The sequence below is a fragment of the Melozone crissalis genome, unplaced genomic scaffold (assembly GCF_028551555.1).
Source record: "Melozone crissalis strain CALT ecotype California unplaced genomic scaffold, PUWL_Pcris_2 ptg000004l_1, whole genome shotgun sequence".
Taxonomy (NCBI): domain Eukaryota; kingdom Metazoa; phylum Chordata; class Aves; order Passeriformes; family Passerellidae; genus Melozone; species Melozone crissalis.
Window position 1 is genome coordinate 45,050,608 of NW_026535782.1, and position 26,758 is coordinate 45,077,365.

The window sequence follows — 26,758 nt, forward strand, 5'->3', positions numbered from 1 at the left end:
TTCTTTGGGTGGAGGTGGGCCTAGGTTTCCTTTTTCAGGCACTGGATGCTGAAAGAAACTTATGGATCATAATATTTACCACATTAAAATGCATCATGTCATGATAGCTGTAGAGATAGAAACTCACCCCAGATCATCTGATAAAAATAGTTACATGGGAAATAGAATCCACCACCACCTCAGTGAAGCCACAGGAATCTCTTTCCATTGTAAATATGCTCCATATAATGATGCCAGCTCTCGCAGGAGCGATAGTAAAACATAAATCACACTAACTCGTAACAGCACCACCAAACAATGCAAAATGGCTACAGACTGAGGCTTGGCTCTGCCTGCAGACAACTGTGTCTAAACTTGGAGCACTTGCTAGGGCAGCCAGAGGAGAGGCTCCAGGCTCTCCAGGCTCTGCTCACATCATGGGACACAGACTTCACAGAAAACTCACATTCCTGTGTATTTTATTGCTACCCTGCTTATGGCGTCAGTGTGTCAGTGCTCAGTGTGTCAGCAGAGGCCCATGTAAAGACTACTAGATTGAATTTGGGTGGGAGCTACATACCCAAGGCACCTGTGTGAAAGAGGCTGGGTGCCCATCAGTGTCAGATGAGAAATTGTTCGCTCAAAACCGAGACTCTGACTACATTTGGCTGTCATCAATTATTTAGAAACCATCGAAATCTGATTTAGATCCTGATGTCAGGTCGTTTTCAAATTTGAAAGTCTAAGCGTATTCCCATCTCCCATGGCTTCATTTCTGTCAGGATTTTCACATATGTTAACAACAGCAGTAAGAGGAGAGCGACTTCTTTCACCAGTGCACATTCTCCCAGCCCACCAATTCCAAAGGATGTAAATATGTAGCCTGAAAACCAGCCCAGGATTTTTTTGATGTTTGTAAACTGTGATTTAAATGAGAGATCATCAAGCAGTGCTGATTTCAGGGGCTTAAAATTGCATAATTCTTTATCTGGATCCACAAACACAGGTTTGATTAGACCTGTAAGTACATGACAAAGTGCCTCACAGTACAAGTACTACACATTCATAAAGATTACATTTCAATAATTTTTTTCCATCTACGGGCTTCCTTACTTTGGGTGATATTTTATGGTATGGAGGGTAAAACGATAATAAATTTTTTGGATAGTACCTTCAAATTTGCACTAAGGTGATTCTGCCATTACCAGTTGTGAGTTGATTTGGGTTTTTTACATGCTTGTGTTACACTTTTGGTATTAAACCAGAGGATTGTACCAGTGCTTTCCAAAGTGGGACCATTTACAGGCTTCTAAGTTTTGTCTGGAGCCCGCTAAGTACCCTGTTAATGAAGATGTCTCCCAGCAAGCTGCTGTTTGCTCAAGACCAGGCAGCTACAAGAAAACAAGGAATGGTTCTTGATTCTCCCTATGGTGACCTGGGCCACTGAGGGGCATAGAGGAGAACCACAGGGAGAATTAAGAACCATTCTTGGAAGCCAAATTACTCTGAGTGACAACAAGGTGTTTCTGCTCTGCAAGTGGCTTTTGTTGCACAGCCACCTCAGTGCTCCCCTTGCTACTCAGGAGCTGCATAATGTATTTATATTGAACTCTGCCAAAATCACACAACACCACAGCCTCTACAAGCATCAAAAATTCCAGTTTTTTCACCCACAACACACGTAGAGAAAAAGCCTCAGATGAGCTCCAGCTTCTCAGGCAGAAGTCTAGCAACAGGAGCCACAGCAGAGGAGGGATCCCCTCATCAGTAAGTGCTGTAATTAGTAGCATTTGAGGTCACAAATAAAATCAAGGCCTGACTGTGCTAATTACAAAACAATACACATATGCAAACATTTTGCATGAGGCAAGACAGTCCCTCAAGTCGCAGGCAAGCTCTGCTGAGTGCACGAGAGGGATGCTGAAGCAGCTGGGGCAGCTGCCCTGCAGGAGGGACAAAAGCCCAGTGTGCTACCCCAGAACTCTTCTTTCCTGGAGGGGCTGGCAGTAGAACTGGGACCAAATCCATAAAAGCCCACAAGCACTTGGAAACAAACCCTATGCAGTGCAAGTATTTCAGAAAATTATAACATTGTGTAGCACCTAAAATACCTGCAAGGGTTATTTCCTCCCTTTCTTCATTCACCCTTTTAAAAGAAAGGTTTATGTTGTAACAGAACAGTTATCCAGTTAGCCAAGATATAATGGATGCTCAATGTATCCATAAATCCTTATCTACCAATGGACCTTAATTTCTTACTTGTTTTTTCTTTCTGTCCTTCAGCTGGCAACTTTCCTTGCACCATCCCTTTAATTTTCCTTCTTCCGTCCCAAAGGCTTCTGCAAAAATCCTTCCCTAGTTCCATCATCTTCCTTCCATCCAATTGCCAAGCTCTCTTGAAATCCCCTGTTCTCGGGTGTGTAGCAGCCACTCTGAAGCCTGAATGCAGTATCATTGATGTTTTTTGGTGCAAGCCATTCCTCAGAACAAGGATGTGTTTCCACCACTATCAGGTAAAGATGACTTTGCTTAAAAAAATTCATAGCTTGGTCAGGGTAAAAGGCGTTTGAGAAAAAAGTATGGTCGAGATAATTAAAGACCTTGTGATGACCACATGGTCTGAAGCTCTAGAAAGCCAAACAGACCTGAAGAAAATTCTCCCTCTCTGCAATTGCTGCTTATAAATTGTAATTATTATTAACTAATGTGCTTATTGGTTACTTCCAGTCAGAATAATCATAACTATTATTTTCTTGTGTTTTGTATAATTAGCAGGAGTAAGAAAAACAGAGAAAAGTATAATTTACCTTGTATTAGGTGCACAAGCTTCCACTAACCACAGATTCTTGGATGCAATCCTGCACATTGGCTGCACTTTGGCATTTTGCAGTTTATCTTTAAGAGTTTTGGATTTTGAAATTTGCACTAAAACCTCTTGCAAGTAAGCAAACCAACAGCATCCCAAAGAAAGAATCTCCTTTTGGGTCTCTTTTCCATTTCTTTTATGCCTCTTTTGTCTTTCTATTCTGCAGGCAATTTTCTAAAAAAATATTGAAATCAATTCTATTTGCATTCTTTAGTTTAATATTGAAATAATTTTGCATTTGCAGTGCACACTATTCACAAGCAGGAGCTTAGATCCCTTGAAATCAACATTAAAATTATTTCTCTATGTCTGCTTTAAATTTCCCTATGCTTTCTGGTTCAATGCAAATTTCCCCTCTACCCAGAAATGTTCACCACTTTTGAAACTTTAAATTTCTGGGGGGAAAAGCTGCAATAAGCATTCAAGTTGAAAGCTGAGGTAGCAAGAGTGTGAGAATTTCATTTGCTTAGTCCTTTAAAGGCAGTAATTCTTGCCTAAAGAGCACTTTCTATTGGAAATAGGGAGCCCAAAGAAGAGAAAGGAGGCTCTCTTTGCAGCCTGCTTAATCTAATCTAATCTAATCTAATCTAATGCAGAACAACACGGCTGCCAGCAAGAGCCCGGGCACAAGGCTTTGGGAACGGGGAGAGCTTCACCTCAGTCTGGTCGGCAGCTCTGCGATGGAGCAGACAAGAACCTGGATCTCAGGTGTCCTGGCTCCATCCTCTGCTCCGAAAAGGCTCCCTGGCAACAGCCCAGTAAACATTTCAAATAGGTAAAATATCGACAATGCTTAAAAACTGGCTTTTGGAAACAATCTCTAGTCAAAGTGCATTTGAAAAAGAGAACCTATGCTTGTGCAGTCAAGCACACACGGCAGTGTTCCTGAAAAGCAACTTTCAGAGTGACAGACGCGGTTTGGTTTGTGACCGGGAAGCACAGGGTAGCTATTGTGCAGCCATTCCACAATTCCCAGGTATTTTCCCCACGCCGGGGTCCCGTGTCCCCAGGAGCCTCGGGTGCCGAGGACCAGGCCCCGCGCCGTGCTGTGCCTCAGGGCAGCGCCCGCAGCGCCCCCTGCAGGCCCGGCGCCGCTCCGCCACAACCCAGCCGCGCTGGCGGCCCGGCTCCGAGCCAGGGACTCCGACAGCAGAGACACTAACCCTGCCCCAGGCAGCGCCGGCACCAACACACGCCGCGAACCTCAAGGGTTTTGTCTTTTAACTCCTTTGGTTCCCCTCTTTTCGGAAACCTCTGCAAGCAGGTAGCTCCAGTACACGGTGGGTCACACAAAGTTCCTTTGCAAACGCTCAGGTTCTGAATGCTTGAAGACACTTAAAACTATTTTTTCATCCCAAAGATCCCCTAAAGTTGTTCCTGTATGCTTCCAGAATACATTTTTTGGTTTTCAAAAAACTCTCCTCTCCCCATCTCCTACCAGCTCAGGGAAGGGCCAGCTAAGTCCCTTGGGAACAGAACTTTCTTGAGGAATGTTTTAAGCTCCATTTCTGGAGGAGAGATGTAATAAGCAACAATAGCCTGGCCCTTATTCCATACGGGATTTATAGCACATGTCCAACCCCTCGAAAAATCACAAGAGGGTAGTGGGGCTGTGGGGAGAAAAACCTTATGTTATATTGGTTTTAGTAATTTTTTAACGTGCAGACAAAGCCTTCACCTTTTTTAAAATTTATTTTTGTGGTCAGAGTACTTAGATTGGAGGAGAAGAATATGAGGCAAAGGGCTTTTATGAGGCTACTGCTAATCTGAAGGCAACTTGTCCCCTCTCTCACACTGAACTAAACACAGACTGTTTTTTCCACCACAGTCCTGACCAGAACTCCAAGCCAGCATACAAGTCAAACAGCAGCTCCACAAATTTTCCTTTGCAAATCCAAGGATTTGCCTACACCAAGAAGAGGAATACTCTTTTCAGCACTTAAGAAGGGGGAAATTAACTTACCATAAAAATAAACTCCTTGGGAAATTTCTTCTTTCATCTATTGAACTTCCAGACTGGTTGGGAGAAGGTAGTATTTCAGCAGATGCTCTTACCTTGATGAAGTTTCTCTGTGGGAGTTTCATAGCTTAATCATTCAGAAAAACTAGGTGGAATATTTAATTTAGATGGTATGGTATTTTAATATAAGGTTAGCAGAAAAATTCAGCATTATCTTGACAGAGTAAAACATTTCTTAAGGCTGTCTAGGCCTATATTTTTTTTTTCTATTTTCAGAATACTTAAACAAAAAAAAAAAAAGAATTGCTTATTTTCCTTATTATGTATGTCCCTAAGGAACCACTCCATTTTATTTGGACTGATCTGTGGAAAATAGCATCTGCTTCTCTAGTCTCATCATTCAGTTTTTTCATCAATTTCAAACATTCTCTGTCTCAATAGAGACAGACATGCCTCTATTTTCTTAGTAATGCTTTTGATTTTGCTATTGTATACAAATCAGTATGCAGAGATATTTACATTAACAACTACAATCTAAAATCTAGTACTATGGTTTTTATATTTATTTAAATATAATATATTAATTTATTCTGCCACAAGAGCCCTGCTGCATATATTGTTGCATATATTGTTGAATTTTAAACCAACACACAGAAGTGCCCACTGTCTAGAAGTCACCAATGTAATACTAAGAACAAGATAATTAACTCCTCTCACTTTAGAATTAATTGATAATTAATACCAACTGCATGAAGTGTAACAAAGACAAGTGCTGGATTCTGCACCTGGGATGGGGCAACCCTCGATGTACAGACAGCCTGGGAGATATGATGCTGGAGAGCAGTGCCATGGAAAGGGACCTGAGGGTCCTGGTTCATGGCAAGTTGAACATGAGCCAGCAGTGCCCTGGCAGCCAGGAGGGCCAACCCTGTCCTGGGGGGCATCAGGCACAGCACAGCCAGCCAGGCCAGGGAGGGATTGTCCTGCTCTGCTCTGCCTCACCTCCAGGGCTGGGGCCAGGCTTGGGCGCCAATATAAGAAGGACCAAAAGCTCTCAGAGACCCCAAAGGGTGGCAGCAAGGATGGTGAGGGGTCTGGAGGGGAAGCTATATGAGGAGTGGCTGAGGTTACTTGGTCTGTTCAGCCTCAAGGAGACTGAGAGGAAACCTCATTGCAGTCTGCAACTTCCTCATGAGAGTAAAGAGGAGGGGCAGACACTGATCTCTGTGGTGACCAGTGACAGAACCTGGGGTACTGGCCTTAAGTTGTGTCAGGAGAGGTTTAGGTTGGACATTAGGAAAAGGTTCTTCTCCAGAGGATGGTTGGGCACTGGAACAGTCTCTTCAGAGGAGTGGTCACAGCACCACACCTGACAGAGCTCAAGAAGCATTTGGACAACACTCAGGTATGTGGTGCCTGAGATTCTTGGAGATGGTGCTGTGCAAGGCCAAAGTCAGATTCATGATCCTTCTGGGTCCCTTCCAACTCAGGATATTCTAGGATTTTAAATTTGGGCTCCCATTCAAGTAGGAAACTGACCTAGTCATATGCAAATTAATTTTGCTTCTTCAGAGATCTTAATGCTCTGAGAAAACACTTAGATACAACTTCTCTAAAAATCTGAGACAGTATTGACTGAGCATTTAAGCAAGTCTGAAATCAACATCCCCAAAAAGCAGCAAATTAATGCACTGCAGGACAGACTTTGCATTTATCAAGCAAATTGCAATTACAGCAGGTAAAAAAACCAACCCAAACACCTAGATTGCGAAGAAACACTTACTAAATACACTGGTCAAAAAATTTAATGGTCAGAATACATACATCCCAATTCTGAGAAAAATGCCTGGATAATTTGAATATTGTTTTGCTTCAGTATCATGAAACTTCAAAGGAAAAGGCAATATAGTTAATTGTTTGAGACTTCCAGATTAAGTCTAAAAAGAGTATTTATCTTCTTTCCTGAAATGGTCCTGTTTGGAAATACAAGCAGGAGCAATAGACGACACAAAAGACAAACATATCTATCTATCTATATATACAATTTTCTTTTATTAACAAGGTATGTCATTACTGAACAAGGCAACTGAGAAATACAAGGACTGGACATATACATGAAAATTTTACAACTCTACTAAAATTGGCATGTGTTTTATATACAAATGTGATTAATTATGGTTACAACTCTACTGTATTTGATTAAACACAGTCCTAAGCACTTACATTATGAAAATATGAAATTGATCATACAGAGCTCAAGTATGGAATCTAAAAATAATAATGATTTAAAAACTTCCAAACTTTCTATTTTCATCTGTTTTTCAGAACAGCACTATAGCTTTTCCTACTACCATATACATGAAAGATTATCAAAAATATATTGATGGGTCTATCACTAATCATGAATATTTATATTTACAATAAGTTAGCAAATTCTTCACCAAATACTTTATATACAAAACTCAATTTGCCCTTTGTGAAAGAGTCATTAAAAAGTTAAAAACCATAGAAATGCCAGTTAGAAATAATGCATTCCAAAAATTGGACTTGTTTACAACAACTGAGAACAATTGAAAATAATTTATGAAAAAGCATGTACTTTTAGAACATGAACTCTCACAACACTTTAGCTCCAATACAGAGTAGCAGGAATTTTGTCCCATGTGTTCTTTGAGTGGCAAACTTCTCTTCCAATCAAGCTGCAAGAAAAAAGAAAAAAAATTCTTAAGCAGTTTGATGTGAGTCTTTGAAGACAGAATTCAAGGGACCAATATTGTTTCCCCCCGTCATAATGCAGGAAGCCCTGTCCCAATCTGTATTGGCCCAAATACTCAGAATTCTTATTTCTCACCTTAGAGGCTAACATGAGAAGAAACAAAATCAGAGAAACCCAACAAAAGCCTCTGTACTCTGTACTTGAGTGCTATTCAGAAGTGCACAACCTTTTGCCAGCAGTGTTTTTGAGTGTGATCTTGGCTGATGTTTGTATTGACTATAATGCTTTTGCAGCATGCTTTGAACACCCCTAACCAAATAATCTTCTCTGCCAAACTAAAAACCCCTCCAACCTGTCTCTCAATTGAAAAAGAACTTAGACAGGAACCAGACGTTCGCTCTGCAGGTACTTCTTCTACACAGACACGAGCACCTAAGGAATTCTGCAATACAAAACATGGATGCTGAATGAATCTACACATACTAAGGATTACACAGCTACTGAAACACAGACTCTGTTGGAATTATGTTCCACTAAGGCCCATCCAAGTAACAAAAATCAGTTTGAGAACACAGAAGCAGTTTATACTGCTTCCAGTATGTGAGAAAATAGCAGACAGATCACTCACTAAGGTCTCAGCTCCCTTCCTCAACTGACAGCATTATGGAAACAATGCTATGGTTCTGCACTGAATCACATCAGTACAACACAACTGTTCCAAATGCACTGCAGTAACTTCAACTAAGTGCTGCCACTGTATAACAAGCAAAATCAGATCTTGCTATCAAAACTAAATGAAGTAGACTGAATTTCCCTTTTTATCTCTAGAGATGATGAATGTATCTCCTACACTTGTTGTATGGAATCCCTGTTTTCCAGTTCCAACAATGTCTCTCCATGTGCTTTAACCTCACTTATTGTGCTATTCTTACTTATTCTTCAAATTTCATAATTGACCAATGCTCCACTTAGATTTTTTTTTTTTAAACATCTCAATCACTTTTAACCTTTGCAGCCACACTCCCAGTCTTGAAATCCTGTCCTGTCCCCTCTTATTTCAGACAGTCCTCCATTATTTGGCTTCCCTCCTTAGTACTTACTCTTTGATTTAATTCAGTCTTAATTCTTTTCAGGTCATCTTCCTTGTTCCTTTCAAATCAAGCTTACAGGGGGAAGAGGTATAACAATTTTGGCCTTCTCTTTCCTCTGTCCTGTTCCCAACTTTATCTAAAAACCACAACTGATTTATCTTCTCTGTGTTGATGATTTTACACATACAAAACTCCTTCTCCAGTTTTCTGCTTCTCTCTCCAAATTTTCACACCTGTTTGTGTGTATCCATCTACAATACTTTCTCCAAATTCAAGTCTTTTTCACCACAGCTTGACAAACTTGGGCACTCTGAGTAACCTGCTTCAATTACAGACCAATGACAAAGGCTCATGTCCTCAAATCTTATTTGTCCCTTCATCTTCACACTCAAGAACCACATCAGCATTTTGCAGGTTTTTGGCAGTGTCTCTCTAAAACATGTACTGCTTAGTCCACTTATATATCTAAAGTAATCCAGTAATCCAGGCCCTGAGCTCTTACATTTAAGTTGTCTTAGTCTCCTGATTCAGGTCACCATACATTCATATAAACAATGCTACTGGCACAGCTTAAGGTGAGATGTGGGAACAGAGAGTAATTGAAGCTACTTAAGCAGCTCTGCTAATATATTAAAGCCACAGTTTGTCCATCTTCCTTTCTTTATCACCTGAATCTGTGTCTGATAATCTTCAGTCTGGCTCTATTTTTGCAACTACTTTCTATCTCATACTTCAAGAACTCTTCCAGCCAGAATTTCATACTGTCTGTTTGTACAGTCCCCAGAAAAGAAATATCCCACAGCAATAGCTGAGGATCCTTTGCATTACAGTGACATGAATGTTATCACAGACACAAAACTTGTACAGAACTTCGATAACTTGAAGGTGCCTCAGATCTTACCAGTTTAATTTGTGCTCTGTCGCTGGACTTTTGGTCCAACGCTCTGAGTTTCTTCTTCTGGATTTGGGCGTTTCCCTGCACTAATGCCAGTACCAAGGGCGGTTCTTCCTGATAATTTAAAATCAGTGTTTACATTAAGAGTCTATTGCACCCTGATATATCCAAGAAAAGATGTGGGTTTTTTTTCTTTTCATTATTGTTTAAATTACCTGCTTGCAATAAGTGTGATTGCTGATTGTCTCCATGAGCATAGTGTAAGATACTACTTGCTTGACAGTAACCTGTTCAGATACAGTAGATATTTATTGTACTACATAAAATTTAGAGCTGCAAGCAAGTGTAAAATTATGTTCTGTACAACAACAAAAAGGAGCCAATTGATTTATTTTCCAACATCAAGAAAAATCCTGCCAGAAACTATCCTGAATGCAGAAGAGTTCTTATGCAAAAGAACAGTAAGCCTCATGGTAGTCTACAGCAGTTAAACATATATGCACTTATATCTGCAGTGAACATTTAGTGCCTACATATTTATGCATTATATTTGCAACAAGCAGAATGCTTGTATACCCAAACACTTTAATTATATGTTGTTATAAATTTTAAATTTTAAATTAAATTTTAAATTAAAATTTTACTTCTGCCAAGTCCTTTTTATTATTTTGTTATAGCAACGCGAATGAATCCCTGGCATAACTTAATTATGAAAAACAAAAAAAGCAAGTAAGTTAAAAGAAAGATTGGAACTTTCTTCTGATCCATGTAAACTATCTACTGGCAACCTTGAAACTGAGTGTTCTGCGTGAATAGTGCAATCAGCAGAAGCAGTTGCAAGGTTTCTCGTTCTGAACAGTTGCGGTGTTCCAGTTACGTTCTGGGTGCTTAAACAAAAGACAGATTACAGCCTTTTCTGATCAGTAAACACACCACCTCTGTTAAGACTGCAAAGAAACAAACAGTTGGGTTAAATTTCATTGCAACTTGGATCTATCACAAACCACAGCTTAAGGTTCTGTATAGTTAAAGAAAAATTTGCTTCCACAATAAGAGACTATCCACACGAAACTGCGGAAATTAATTGTATGTGGAAAGAGTGGTAGTGAAATCAGGAAGAGATAACATACAAATTTTGATATCCAATACACAAGGTAAACTTCTGGTTTTCAGTTTCTTTTAAAGTAGCCTAGGATAATGTTTATTTATTTATTTTTAGTGATATTTGTGATCCCTCCCACTCAAAACATACAAATACTGCCCTAGATGAGCACTTTAAGAGATAAAAATGACAGGACAAGCAAGCTCACTCTAAGAAATAATTTCTATGTTTCAAGAACAGAAACAAGGTCAGTTCATGTTGTAGACAGCAGCTGTCACCCCAAATCTATCCATGCTACTTTGATGTTTTGTCTGGTTTTCCATAGTTGCAAGGATTTGGAGATCCTCTACAGACAGGCACTGCCATAATACCTTGCTGCTGAATTCCACTTGTTCCTGTATGAGAGTCTCCCAGGGCACATGACTGAACAACAGAATGACCATCACCAGTTCCCAGCTGAGCTCCTGGAGAGGCAGGGAGAAGACTTAATCATAACAGAAGGTAAAACTCCAGCTTTGGGATTTAAAATGTGGGGGATTTACTCCCCTCTCCAAGACATAGGCTTTTTATTGTGGGTTTTAAACTTTTTTTTTCCAAACCCCCTCATTACAGGTCTGAAGCTCTAAAGGTTTTTTTCTTTCCAAATTCACTGAACCTCCTACAAAAGGAATAAATTTCTGATGTGAAAAGTATAAGTACATCTATATATGAATGCATTTTAAAGAGAAAAGAGTGCACATAATGTTAATTTTAAAAAAATAAACCTCTCTTTTCTTATACGTGTCCTAAACTTACAAGAAATAAAAGCTCAAGCATGCTGCTTTAAGGAGTTTGTATTTTAAATCTTTAAAAGAACTATACTGGTTAAGAATAATAAGATCCACCTTCCTTCACAATCTGCTTCTAACCTTGACCAAAGCCTATGAAGAATATAAAACCAGTACATTTCCATTTCTGCTGTATCCTTTTACATTGAAGAGTCTAGCATGTATATAGTATTTAAGACACACCATGGGTTAATAGAATCTTAATACTGTTCTTATTTTTTCTTATTATATTATTTTCTTATTATATTATATTTTCTTATACTGTTCTTATTTCTAGAAATAAATAAAATAAATAATTTTGATAGAAATAAATAAATTCCAGTAAGCAATCTAATGCCAGCATTAGAAAACTTTACAAGTTAATAATTCTCACTTGAAAGTTCACAAGTCACTCATTATAAATATCAGGATGCTTATACATTTCTAGGACAAAATTATATTCAAATGCTTTTGAAATCAAATAGTTTGATACTAGTTAACAAGTAATTTTTGGAAGGAGGGAAAACACAGATGAAAAATATTTGAGATTTAAAAAATAATTTAAAAATGTCTATATACAAATACTATCAAGCAGTGAATAAATTTGAAAACATTTGTGACTTGCACTCAGAATTGTCTTATGAAAGCATTTCTTTCTTATAATACAAAAAGGCAAGGGCATTATAAAATAAGTTCACGTAGTTCAGTCTCAATAATTCTATGTATTGAAAGAATTTGACTGACCTCCTGTACCACCACAACCAGAAATGCTTTCTCCTGGTGAATAGCCCATTAGGCCACCATTTCCATTTCCATTTGGATTAGAAGGCACAGTTGCAAGAAGACCTAAAAACCAAGACAAAATATATAGAGAAAGATAGCTAGAGAAAAAAAAGAAGTCAAGTGCAACATTCTGTTTTTCTTGTGATAGCCAATTCTCCACCCTCATGTTGAGTGGTTTACTTTTAAGACCTCTCTGTCTTGCCTGCTTCTGTTTCTTGCCAAACAATTTTAGTTCACATTTACTTAATTTTTTCTGCATCATATTCTGCATAACTTTTCCAATACTCCTTAGTTACACATATCCAATATGCTGGGTTTAAGTGCAACATATCCTGATTCAATACCCAGTATCTGAACATCTCAGATACCCAGTATCTGACTGCTCACACCTTCCTGAGGAGTACAGTGCACCTGGTTTAACTCTCAGAACAAAGGGGAAGAATCCACCAGTGGCTGGGTTGTGCCTACTTCTGCAACAGCATTTGCATATGCAAATACAGTATTGCTGAAGTTACCAACCATACTAAATTACTCATCACTGGTACTAAAACTTAACTGTACAAGAATTTATCAGAATGCACAAAAGGCCCAGTTCAACAAAAACTCTTCCAAAGACTTAGAGAAAAAAAAATCTAAGCAATATTTGGAGAGGCACTCCCCTCAAACTCTTTCCTTTCTCAAATACACATAATATTTACTTGATACAAACCTGGGTCACCACCCTGAGCTTAGACCTGGTTCTCACTGCTATGAGACTAAATTATTAATTGTTAGAAGGTGAGAGAAGTTTTAAATAAATAAATAAAGCAAATAATCTATAATCATACCCAGTCCTCTGTATCGTGAAAGCTGCTGGTAGATCTGTTTCATCCTCTCAATATTCAGACGGCTTGCCTCTGCATGGTTTACCATTGGTTTGGGATAATTTACTCCTATAATACATTTTGCAGCCTTCTGGATGCTCTCTGGGGCATTCCAAGGATCATAGATGTATTTTGCAGGGAAACCTCTAAGCACCGGCAAATAACGTCTTAAAAAAATAACAAAAGGGTAAAAAGGTCATGTTAAGTAAAAAGCTGCTCAACAGTTTAAGCAACACCCAGAGCAATTTCCTGATTTTGAGTTACCTGATATAATCCCCATTTGGGTCAGTTCTTCTGCCAAATCCCACCGGGCAGTAGCAGTGAAAAAACTGTTGAAAGAACGAACTACAGGATAGCCACATCCAGCTTCCAGCGTTCACACTCCAATCTGCATCAAGTAACAGCTCTTCAAAGACCTTAAGAAATCAGTGCAACAAGTTAGTCTGGGCATGGCACACCTTCAAGACACCTACTTTTCAGGATTAGTTCCTGAGTTTCTGATTGAAGCTCTTTCTTACCTGGCAACATTCACAAAATGCTCAGTATGCAATTGCAAATGCCTTAATGCCAAACTCAAAAAAGAAAAAATTCATAACCAGGCTTTTATCCTGTAAACAAACTTGTCAACATCTCAGCAAGCTACATATTCTTCTTGAAAAATAAATCCCCAAAGGATGGCTGGAGCCTCGTGGCTTCCAAGTGGTATTTGCTGTTTTCAGAAGAATTGCTTCATCACATCACAGTTGAGTAAGCTTTGCAAACTTCCAGAAAACAGGGAACATCCAAAGTACATTCTGAACTCAAATTGCTGGTCTGAATACCTCAACTTGCACAGCACCTTACACTATGAGGAATCCCAAGAGTAGAATTTAAGAGTTTTAGGGCACCCCAAACATGCAGAAGTTGTGTTCTTCAAGTTAATCTAGCAAATCACAGTTTTGAGAACACACTCAAATTCCTGGAGGCATTATGAACCACCAAGAACACTGAAGGATGGTGTGACAGATAATGAATTCTGGTCTGAAGACCAAAAAAAAAAAATCTTCCAAACAAAAAAACCCCACAAAAAACCAAAAAAAACAAACAAACAAAAAAAACCCAACAACAACAAAAAAACCCCAAAAAACAAAACACCACCAAAAAAACCCCACCAAAAACAAAAAACAACAACAACAAAAAAAGACCACCAAAAAAACCCACACCAAAACATGAACAAATTGAAGATTTATGAGGGTTTTACTTTCAATCTGGAGCTCAGTAGCTGTGAAACATTCACGTTTCCAGCAGAGATTGCCTTTTCATCTTCAACACAGACAGTACTAATTTGTATAAAAGGAAGTTTATCTGCTGAGTCAGATCACTAGCAATGTAGGCTGACAAAAAACAGAGCAGCAAAGCCTCATTCTGTGAAGGACAATGCTCAAGGGCTTTTTAAAAAAGAGTGCACCTAGAAGTAGTTTTAAGAACAGATACTTATTTAACACATATTTTTGCAAGTTCTGATTTTCCTCTCAAACTTGCATAAATTCCAAATCAACCATCCTCCTTCATTCTAAGGCACTAAAAACGCAACATCATAGTACTGGCACCCAATTTCAATAAGTATTATTCCTATACAAAGTCTAAATAAGGTAATACTATTAAATAATGATCTCTCAATCTCTTTCTCTACATACTCAGTAAGGCATTAATTCTACAGTACACACAGAGTAAGTGTTACAAAAGTATCTTCTGCTAAATATCTGCAACTACTTGGGAAAAAAGCCTTTTGAAAAAATAGGATTTATCTTAAAATGCTTACAAAAAACGTTTCAAATAGATGGTGACTCATAATGCAACAAGATCTTTAGACATTTAGAAGGGTGTTAGCACACAATTGTTCCACTAGATGCTGCCATGTAGTAAGACTTTGGAAGTAACACCACGGGGAATGCCAGATTAACTTTTGCTAGCTATGGAAACTTGAGTTGAACATCTTTCCACTGCACAAGCCTGGGACCTTCACATATATCTGTATTATTGCAAAAGTAAGAACAAGCTGCCATGTATCTGTAATTTACAGAGTAATTTATCTGGAACATACTGAGTTACCTATGTATCTGCATCTTCAATGTCTGTATTTGTGAACTGCAGAAGTAACCAAAAATTTTTGAAACGTGTTCGATTATAACTGATTTATTAAAAGAAGAAAATTTAATATGATTATATACATATAGAAATATGGCAATCCTCATGACAACTAAATTTTTTAGATTTCAAAAATAAAACTGTCTGATTCTCAATTTTTCATAGATTATTATTGCTCAGTAAAAGTTCTGCTACGCTTCTAAAAATCTAAAAATTATTCAAAGGCTTCATTAGTGAGAATAAATTATTCCCTTGTTTTCTTCAAAAACCTGACATCTTAGATTTGAACTTCAGCATCTTATACTTGCATAAAATTACTGCATTGAGCCTTCAGCTAAATCATGTTGTCTTTATTCACAGTTCTAACACTGAGCAAAGTGACCAACATTGCTGAAAGGACATTCTCAGTTTTTAGTTTTCTCTCTTTTATTCCCACAGTACTCACCCTTTGCGGGGAAGCAGATGCAAGATATGAACAGAAATTGTTTACACACAGAATGATTGGGGAAAAAAAATTAAATAACAATATTATTATTGTAATTATTTGTCAAGATTTAGGAAGAAATCTCAAATTTAAAAGAACTTCAGACCTATTCTGACTGCAAGAAACCTAACATTCTAACAAAAGGAGACATTCAAGAGGCAAAATTTCAGCACACCTGGTTTATCAGAACTGATTTAGTTTTGTCCACAGTTTAAAGTTTAAAATTCAACTTACACCACACAGTAATGATTCTAGAACGACCACCTGAAATTTTTTAACAGGCACTTTAAGAAATTCAAGAAGAAACAATACCTTCATTCCTTCTTCCCAGCTAATCCAGAGGTCACCTCGAGTCAAAAAGCACGCTACAGCATGCCGGGCTAAATGGTGAATCCAACCTTCCTGACGAAGTTGTGTCATAATCGCATCAATCCAAGGAAAACCTGTCCTGCCTTCTGCCCATTTGGCCAAAGCCTCAGGATTCTTATCCCATGGAATTTGAACACAGATAGGATTCCCCTCCATTTTATCAAACCGTGGATTGTTAGTTGCCGCTGTGTAGAAAAATTCACGCCATAACAGCTGGCCATAGAGGGAGAGGGGAGGGGAGCTGTTCTTTTTTACCTGAAGATCACCATTAAAGAGAAACATTTTATTAGGAGAAGTAGGTGATAACCATGGCATCTAACAACATGTATCCAGCTACACAGAAGTCCTACCTTTTTGTACAGATCCGTTAACTTGAAATAAAAGAGCCGACAGGACAAACAGCCAAAGCGGAGGTAGGGACTGAGCCCCGTAGGGCTTGCCAAAAGGGAATTTGCATTCATTCGTGGTCTTTCAAAGTTGGCTACCCAAGCCTTAAAAAAACAAAACAAAATCCACACAGCAAAATCAGACTAGAGGCTACATAGCAAGTTAGAAAGGGAGAAATCACACAGTCTGTAACTGAGTCCAAACAGTGGACAGATGGTTGGGTCACCTACGATATACAGGCGTTCCTTTTGAATCAGCAGAACCTCTAGAAGGTAATTCAACTCAATGCAGAAGGCATGGACTGTCTTCCAGAGCTATCTGTGCCTTTCTTTTAAATACACTGGAAACCTAGACAACTAGCAATACATTAGTTGTCAGAAGAATTCCCCTTCAAAGTTCTAAAATGTGTGGTTTTTTAAAAATAAAATTACTTCCAAAATAAATTTAATTTTTTATAGTATAGAAGAGTAAAACAGACTGTTTCTAAAATTCATTTCAAAGATAATTTACTATCATCTTTAAAAAACAAACTATTGATTTATATCATTGAGGATTTGAGTTAAAAGTTTGTGGGTTTGATTTTCTCTGTAACACAACTTGCCCAAATCCCTTTAGGTTTCACAGCAAAGAGTAACTATGTTTCCCAGATATGTCAGGCTTGCAGTGATCTGAAACATACCTTTCGTTCTAAATGTCTTTCTAAGCGTGTGAGAGCTTCAGTTTCTCCTCCTGGCCATACTGCAGAAGGCAGACCATCTGTGTCAAAACCTGAAAGACAAATTGAATAAAGGAAATTGCTTGTTTTGCTTATACTGTAAGGCAACAAAATTATAGCATATTGATACCTGACTACTGCATCCTTAGAAAAATCCTAAATTGGACACCTGAAAAAGTCCGTTTTAAAACAGTATGCAACCAAGTCGTCTTGAAGCACATCCAATACCTCTAACTTGCAGCAAAACTCAAATTTTTCCTTTTATATTTACATTAATATACATCACAAATGGTCTTACTTCAGTCCCAATTCTTCTGGTTTGTTTGGTTTTTTACACGAAGTGACCCCTCAGATTTTCCAAATCTGCAATATGCAGGCTGTCCTAAAACCATAACTTTTTTTTTTTTAATTACTATTAAGAAGCAACAATTGCTTTTGTCATTTACAGAATGTCTAAAAACTTTTCCACCAAGGTAAAAGCATGAGTGCCATCTTCAGAATATTCCTAGATATCACTGACCTCAATTTCAATAACAGAGATTGTAAATTTGATGATAAACATGTACTTGAGCCACAAAAGAAAGATAAAAAGAAGGTAATCAGATTTTTTCCACACCCTCCCACCTGCCCCAAGATTGCTCACCAGATGCGTGGGAGAATGTGTCTGCCTATAGTTTAACCACTGCATAGTGAGATCACTGCTTCTCATAAGGGCTTCAAAAACCAAGGTCTGTTTTTTAAGAGTTTGAATGGACTAGACAGGGCAGTAACAGGTTAACCAAACCTGTCCAGACCCTTCTGTTAGCAATTTGGAGGGCATAGCACATTTGCCTGTATTCTGGGATGTGTGGGGAAACAGGAAAGAGATAAGAAGCTTCACAGGACAGCAGCTGATACTATTCCTTAAAATTACATTTATAGACATGAAAGACTTTTTTCTCCGCAGAACCTTCTAAAGTAATTAATTGTCTTATTAATATGTTTTTTCAGTATATCAAGAAAAGAGGCCGGGTTTTTTAAAAATAGTTTGTTAAATGACAGATAAATGACCTGAAGCACAAAGATACAAAGTGTATTTAATACAAAATGAAGCATTAAAGACTATTAATTAGTAGCTTAATGATTATTTGGTACCCCAAGAAAATGGCTATGCTGTCTTACAAGAAGCCAAACAGTACTTAGTACAGTTTGACCTGACCTGTTATTTACCATAAGCCAACCAAAATTTACAGAGTTGGTTATCTTTTTTTGTTCTTTTTGTATGTCATAATTGCATCAGGTTAACAATTACCCAGGAGCAGGACCTCACTTGTTGTTTTAAGTATTGTGCTTTCGATGGTAGATTACATCTTGTTTCAAAATGCCAAAGCAATCTCAGAACATACCCAGCTCTTCAAGTGATGGCACACCATATTTCTCATCATGGTCATCAGAAACTGGAGTAGTACATTTTTTCATTACTTCTGGGGTTATAGTCTCCACAGGCATCTCCAGGGGTTCCATTCTACTAATTAGGGTCTGAAATCGCTTGTAAGTAAGAGGAGGCTGTCCTCCATTTAATTCTATTATTCTATATTAAAAAGAAAAAGAAAAACAGAAAAGTATGTCAGACAATAGTATTTAACAGTTTTTCTTATAAAATATACATACCTATACATACACAGAAATATCTTCTTACCTCCCTCCAGCTTACATAGAATATACATGGTAATCCAGACAGCTAGAACTTTAAATATACCATCCTTCCTTCCCCCCTAGGGAGACATATAAACTAACTGTTTATAAGCAAGTCAATTTTCTTCATTCCTGGGTTATAGAAATTCCCTCATGAACAAGGAAATAATGAACATGGACAGCTCAAAGCAAAGCAAAGAACAGATCAGTAAAGCAGATAGAGATTCTAGCTACATGCAGAAGTATCCAAGTCACGTACAAGGCCACGCTATTTACATTCAAAGAAATTCACTTTCCCCTTCTGATATTGAGAACAGTAGTCAATATTAAAACTGTCTTAATATGGGGGGAAATTAACATGTAGCTTAAACACACTGACTGCCTAAAAACCACAGTTTTGTGTTTTGCATTGCCATTTTAAATATATCTGAAGTCTTAGAAAAAAGGAAAACTTCAAAGAAAAATTTACAAAGTGATAGATGGAACCAAATGCTTATTTAGCAGGGTGTTTGGGTGGGAGGAGGAAAAAAAGATTGGGATTAAAAAAAGTCAGCTATTGGTTTCAAAAAGTAAAATACTTCCAATTTCATTGCCCTCCCATATGTCTAATAGTCTCTTATACCTCAGCTTGTAACAGAATAAAATGGGCAGCTACCACAATAAATCACCTAATGTTAAGACAAGTTATATTTGTAACTAGTTTGTGGACAATGTTTCTATAATAAGGAATTAACACCAATCCATTAAATAGATCTGTGGAAAAATATAACAAGACATTAAATAAGGCAACACAGGAATAGCAAACAATCCCCAATTACTTATTGAATAGATAATTGGTAGGAAACAGTTCTTAAAAAAACTTAAGGGGCTTTCTCATAACTTGTGTACAAAAAGTGAAATAAAGACAAAACAAACAAAGCAACTAAACGAAACCAAATGTTATTTGGGGGAAGCTACAGACATGTTTGAATAACTTATTATAAATGACAGCTAATTAACATAAACATTATTTTCAAAAGAACTCCAAATTAAAACTACATTTCAGATTCAGTTACATATCTTTTTTTGGAGTTCATGGATGGATAAAAGTGAAACATAAAACAAATTTGTAGTTTTCCTAACTATGAACTGTTTGGCGTGGAAAGTTGCCCACAATATATAAACAAATACCACATAAAATTCCAAGGGTTTTTTTCCCTCCTTGTTTAAAATTCAAGGAAAATGGTAACTTACTTGTCCAGGTCATACAATGTATGTGAAATCCGAACAATGACCTCCACTCCAGCTTCACTAGCCAGCTTCTTGATAGCTGCATCTCTTTCCTTCCCAAATGGTTCAGAATCATATTCAATAGAAAGCTTTGCAATGTTCCATTCCTACAACACAAACCAAAAGTGTGGTCCTTTAGAAACTCAGCTGCATGATGGAGGGTCAGGGAAAGGAGAACTGGAAGGACAGGGGCAGAATGGAAAGTCAGCTATTACCTGTGGATAGTTATCAGAGATAGAGAAAGATCCAAAATATATTAGGCACCCAGAATAACAAAAATAAAGTCCAACTTTTTGGCATCTAAGTAGCTATCAAGCATAAAAAAACCTCCATCTGTCTTATTACTGTGGGTGCTCAGTAATGCAACGTGTAACGAACAATTTCCATGCAAATTTTGAAAACTCATCTCTAACTTTAGGATCCACATACCTTAAAAGACTCAACAGAAGAGGAACATGACAAAGGCTATCTTCTGAACATGGATCAATAGCAGCACCTTGCTCTACACAAAAGTTTTTTACATATGCCTGTCAGCTTTAGCAGCAGAACTGACGTTTGAAGGGAGGGGTTGGAAATATTGCCCCGCCCTATCACCAAACACTTTCTTTACCTTTTCCAAATCCCTTCTCCTCACTCAAGACAATCTTCAAATTCTCAATTAAAAATAAAAATAAAAAAAATAAAAAAGGCTGTCTTCTACAAAGAGAATGCCTTATGCCTTGAAGTCTAATATTCTTTATGTCACAGATGCTGCGACAGTCAACAGTCACAGGTGAGGAAAATGAAGGGAACAAAGGGATCAATAATGGCTAAGGCATCTGGACAGTAGGAAATTGGAAAGGTGAAGTATGCACAAGATGATCCTAGGAAGCCATCACACCAATCAAATACCTTTCTAAACCCCCAGAATCTTAATGACTTGATTTAATACACCATAGTATTTCAGAGAATTGGATTTGCAGCAGAGACAAGGGCCCTCAATGCTAATTGCCTAGGGTACAATTTCACTTCCGAACTCCAGCTCTCTTCTACATGAAGCCCAGCTCTGAGTATATATGATTCCAAGGAGTGCTTGCTCTTTGAAACCAGGCTGGGATCCCACCATCATTAAATCTGCCAAGACTAACCCAGCAGGCCTTGAATCCTCAAGGCCAACAGTCCAACTTCCTATGCCATTGATAGTGGAACCCTGGAAAAAGTTAAAGAGAGAATCTAAAATGTTAGGCTTCGTGCTTTCCGAGATCAACTGCACCTGCGTAAGCAGTATGATAAATTACATAATTGTTAGATTTGATGATTGTTTAGTAATTAAATATAATTATTATATAACCATAAGAAGAATAATGAGAAACTATGTTGGAAATTCAGAGGGGGCTAAATTTATGTATACAATAGAACAATATAAGTTTAATAATTAACATGAAAGTTATGTAACGATAGAGTATAAAACATGATCATTTCGGATGTATGGTCGGAGTCAGATTTGGGTTGAATATACCCCTGACACCCAGAGCTCTTAATAAAAAGCACCGCATATAATCCCCCATGGTTATGTGTTTTTGAACACTAACACCATCACATAACATTTACTTCCCATTTCATAATGCTCCGTAACATAAAACCACTGTCTGATGAGTTGCAGCAGATACTTTTCTAAACTCTTCTTTCCTCTCACAATTTGCAAAGTCCATAAAAAAAGAGTGTCCAAGACACAGAGTCAAGTCTCTAGGGAAGTCAAGAAACTCTGAGACAACTGCTGTGTAATGTGAATACACCCAGATCACATCAGTATGAGCCAGGCAATTAGAAGAATCAGAGACACAGATAATTTTACACACAGTCATACTGCTGAATGGTTTTAGCAACACTGATGCATTTAAAAAATCAGTGATGGTTTCAATTCTATTTTCTTTACTGAGCCAAGCCCAGTAAAGAAAATAGAATTGAGACAGAAAGAAAGATAGAAAGCAGAACAGGACAAATTGAAGAGAATGAGGCAAGAACAAGCCAAAACTTAAATGAAATGAAAGAGGCTAAAGGTGTTTGAGGTCTTTTGTAAGGATAAAGATAGATCAGTGTTCTGCCTTTTGAAGGTATTGTTCAGACTGTGAAAAGGAAAGCCTTACCAAGAAACAGCGGTTGATATGTTCATTACCAGGAAATCCACAGATGCTGGCACCTGTGATAGGGCTCCTGACACCTGACAGGACTCTATGGAAGTTCCACTATCTCCTACCCTAAGTTAATGACTTAACTGAAGTTATTTTTCCAAACTTAACTGAACTTATCTTTTCCACATGTGTTCATTCTTCAGGGTCAGAATCATTGCTTACCTCTGAGACATTTAATAGGGATGATCTGAAAAGCCTTGTTCAGTGTTATAAGCCCTTCACTGCACTGTGTCTGATGTACAGCTACTGCTCTGGCAAAAGTAGTTGTGAGATATAATTGTAAGAAATAGATGCATGTTCCAGGTCAACTTCACTCAAAAGTGAAGAAATCCTCAAGAGCTTCAGTAACTTGTTTGAGCATAGGGGATGTCCTGAAAAGTCCCTCAGTGAACCAATATATGATAAAGACACTAACTCGAGGAACCAGAAGACACAGACAGATGTGAATGTTCTTTTTTGATTGCTGTATGCTATCTTACAAGTTATTTTAATTTTCTTCTCAGCACTAAAATTAATATTCAAAAAATGTGGAAATTCAAAGCTGCCAGGCATAGAAAGATCATCCTAGTAGCAAAATCTAAAACAGGAGCTGTCAAAGTAGCCATTAAAGTATTTAAGACTTGCCACAGGTTGCTCAAATCCAGAAGGCAACACACAATGGGAAGATCTTTGTTCCTACTTAAATGTAACCGAACTAGGTTTGGCTGACAAATACAATAACCTTGAAGATCTGAGGGGTTGCAAGCAGCAGCTAATGCCACAGTACTCCTCCAGGAAATTCTTCACTGAGGGGAAATCAAGGAAAGACCAGTAGAAGTATCACCCAGTCAGTATTTCACAACAAAATCACAATAATGAAGATGGAAATGTGGTTTGAGTTCTCAGGTTGGTGTTGAAGACAATAAATAAAAATAAAAGGAATAAAAATAATGAACATACAACCTCTTTGGAAAAATGGATGTTTCCTTTTACCATCCCCCATCCCCAATCTCACTTGTTTCCGTCACCTCAATTCAATCATTCTGAAAAAACTCTTCAAATCAATTTGCCAAGTGTTTATTTTTACAATACTAATATAGTATTACAACCTTAAATACACTATTATCCATAGACAACATATTACTATCAGTAGCAATCACTCACAGCTTTAATTCTTACAGTAAAACCCCTTTGCACAAGAGTCTTAAATGTCTTTGACTAGAAAATGCTTTTTAGTTACACTGTGCTTCTAACAATCTTACTACTAGAGAAAAGCTTATTAAATCACCTTTTATGGTCAAAAAGCAATCACAGCAGACGTTTGGCATAAATAAAACATTGCTTTTACAGGTCAGGCTTTGAACATGGACTCGTGCACAAAATTTTATTTCAGTACTACAAAGGGAACTGTAAAAGAAAATGTAGTAATATACAGTACCTACACTTAGCAAAACATTTGAAATCAATTCTGTTTCTCGAGAGAAAGAAACAAAAACCAGTAACATCTAAAAGCAACTCAGCTCGTTTGGTGAAATGCACATTAGAGAGGAAGAATTCAAAACTAATACAAATAACTTCAATGAGAAAAAGAATAGACCAGTATTTGCATTAATAACTTACAACATTCTTGTACTGAATGAAACAGTACAAGAAATATTCCTAGCTATCATTAGTTTGTTGGTCATATTTGTGGATAAAAACAACAACTGCAAGGTGGCATTTACCTTAAAAAGCCTGGGGAAAACATCTGCTGGCTGTCCACGGATAACAAACAGACGTGAATTCAGTTTCCGCAGATTGGCATCAAGATCCTCAAGACACTGAAGCAGGAATCTGCAAGAATTTAGAAAAACATATATTTTCTGAGGCAAACCAGACAATTTTACAATAGAAAAAGGTAACTAGGAAGAATAATCAATAACAATTATCAGACCTTGAGCACTTTGTACATACTTTAGTGTTGTATGCATGTTCACATCCTAATTACACCTGACTTACAGTGGTATGACACTGTGTAATATCTTCCACAATACATAATTCATAAACCCAAACCACATTGTCATTTCAGTTTTCCCCTCAATATTATTCAGATTGGAACAGACTAAAACATACTCTAGTCTCAACTAAAACTACAAGTCTCTTGCTATTCTAAAGACAGAAAAACTCCTATACTACAGAAAAAAACCCAACAAACAAAGAGATAGTTAGCACACTGCTTAACCCAAGCCCTTCTTACAACACTGAACTGTGACTAAAAACAGCATACCAGGAGTACACAGCCATGACTATCCCTCTGCCCTTCATTTATAGAAACAGCCCTCTATACAACATATTCATCTTGGCTGTAACTTCACCAGAATTATTTAATAAACAAATTAGCACATCAGGCAAAAAAAAAAGGAGAATGGGGTGCTGCAGACCTGCAAGTGTTCAAGTGTGAAACAGGCAGTCACATAAATGTTGAGACATTCACATGCACAAAAATTTATTCATAGATATAATAACTCCAATGGTAAAAGTGGTTTGGGGAAGAAATAAAAACAAAAGGAAAGAGAAAAAAAAGAGAACTCTACCTTACACCCAGCTGGAAAGAAAAGTGCTGGAGGTCCTGAGATGAGTGCCTTTCCCCTGGACTCTCTTCAGTCTAACAGGTGGCTCCTACTATTATTTTTCATGTGATCAGCAGGTTAAGGGGAGGTGATCCTCTCCCTTTACTCTGCCCTGGTGAGGCCACATCTGGAGTGTTGAGTTCAATTCTGGGCTCCCTAGCCCAAGAAAGAGCAGAAACTACTGGGGAGGGTCTGGAGGAGGGCTACAAAGATGGTGAGGAGATTGCAGCATCCTTCTTACAAGGAAAGACTAAGAGAGTTGGTCTTGTGTAGTCTGGAGCAGATTACTGAGAGGGGATCTTATCAATTCATACAGGTATCTTAAATGCAGTGTCAGGTGGATGGGGCCAGACTCTTTTCACCAATGCTCAGCAATAAGACAAGGGGCAACAGGCTCAAAATTAAACCGGAAACTGCATCTGAATATAAGGAGAAAGTTTTTTGTGCCCAGAGAGAGGTTGCAGTCTTCTTTCCTGGATATATTCAAAGCCCTTCTGGACATGATCCTGTGCAACCTGCTCCAGGTGAACCTGCTTTAGCAGGGACAGTTGGCCTAGGTGATCTCACTGTGCAGGTGCAAGGCCACAGTGATAACACCTCCAGAGCCACTGCCTGAGAGCAAGGCAGGAGCAGCAGCACCAGGACAGCTGGAGACTGCACCTGCTGACAAGGGGCACAGCAATTCTGTAATTCTGTACTAACAACATACATTTCACCAGGAGCTGCTCAGGCCCTCTCAGCCACTCCTTCTTACAGTGCGGCTGGCACTCAGCAGAGCACATACTGATCAGGGCAACTGCTGAGTCGGCGCCTGCTGGCCATTAATTTCTGTGCTCACACATTATTGCATCCCCTGCCATAAGGCACAAGCTAGACCCAAAGGGGGAAAAAGAAAGAGGCAATTCCCACACTGCAGTCCATTACTCCTGAGAAACCCTGCTGTAATGACACTGTGCAGGTGCAAGGCCACAGTGATAACACCTCCGGAGCCACTGCCTGAGAGCAAGGCAGGAGCAGCAGTGCCAGGACAGCTGGAGACTGCACCTGCTGACAAGGGGCACAGCTACCATGGAAGGGCAGGAGCAGCTCTGCAAGTGCCCAGCATGTTATGAGGACAAAGGCACTGAGCAACCAGGTTTATTAAAATCAGGAGTTCATTCACCCCTAGATTTTGAAGACAAGTCCTAAAAGCTAACCAGATACAATGAAAGTGCTGCACCTTCTAGGAGGGACATAGCATACATGATTGCTGTAAACCTGCTAATATCCATTTTCTAAGTATTTAGCAATATGTGAGTGATGCCTACCTAATACACATTGCTTCCAACTTCACATGGGGAAAAAACTTATCAAAAATAGTATCTAAAAGGCTGGGACAAACCTCCCCTGGCTGCTATTAAATACCTACAATGTGTGGCTCGCTTGACCTGAAAGAGTAAGAGCAGGCGTCTTAGCAGCCAGCACAAAAGAATACAATGACTTCTTGGCTGGCAAACCATGTTTAGATGTTTAACAACTGGAACAAACCAGAAATGCCTATTTTTTCTCACTTTGCTCAGTTTTGTTTTGAAAAAACTCTGTGGTAGTTAGAAAAGAAGAAGAAACTTCTCTATGCTAATTTAGTTAGAAACCATGCAGGAGTTATTTTAAGAATCAGATGAGAGCATATGCTTCTATCAGAGAGAACTTGAGCCCCATGTCCCTAGGACAAAGTCAATTTTATTTGGACTCTGAAAATTACAGCTTCATTTTCGCATGGTTTTTTAAACCTGGAATGATAATTCGCCTTATCTATGTGAATCTCACTTTCAAGGAGCACATGCATTCACATATGCTTCACAAATCAATAGGAAGACAATCTGCAATACTGCTGTGGATACCTTTAGAATAATCCAGAGGGTCAGGGCTTTTTG

The 26,758-nt window shown here is 38.3% G+C and overlaps 1 protein-coding gene across 1 annotated transcript in view; it reads right to left on the reverse strand.

Moving 5' to 3' along the window:
• Positions 1 to 6,834: 6,834 nt before the first annotated feature.
• Positions 6,835 to 26,758, reverse strand: part of CRY1 (cryptochrome circadian regulator 1) — a 39,764-nt gene continuing 19,840 nt past the window's right edge. Inside the window, exons 2-14 of the mRNA XM_054273453.1 lie at positions 23,961 to 24,069; positions 20,051 to 20,193; positions 18,529 to 18,713; positions 17,108 to 17,196; positions 16,392 to 16,532; positions 15,985 to 16,296; positions 13,326 to 13,477; positions 13,026 to 13,228; positions 12,160 to 12,261; positions 10,981 to 11,073; positions 9,723 to 9,794; positions 9,514 to 9,621; positions 6,835 to 7,504 (exon numbers count right to left, since the gene is read on the reverse strand). Coding sequence (XP_054129428.1) covers positions 9,518 to 9,621; positions 9,723 to 9,794; positions 10,981 to 11,073; positions 12,160 to 12,261; positions 13,026 to 13,228; positions 13,326 to 13,477; positions 15,985 to 16,296; positions 16,392 to 16,532; positions 17,108 to 17,196; positions 18,529 to 18,713; positions 20,051 to 20,193; positions 23,961 to 24,069 — 1,705 coding nt within the window. The 3' untranslated portion in view covers positions 6,835 to 7,504; positions 9,514 to 9,517. The remainder of the gene's footprint in view (positions 7,505 to 9,513; positions 9,622 to 9,722; positions 9,795 to 10,980; positions 11,074 to 12,159; positions 12,262 to 13,025; positions 13,229 to 13,325; positions 13,478 to 15,984; positions 16,297 to 16,391; positions 16,533 to 17,107; positions 17,197 to 18,528; positions 18,714 to 20,050; positions 20,194 to 23,960; positions 24,070 to 26,758) is intronic.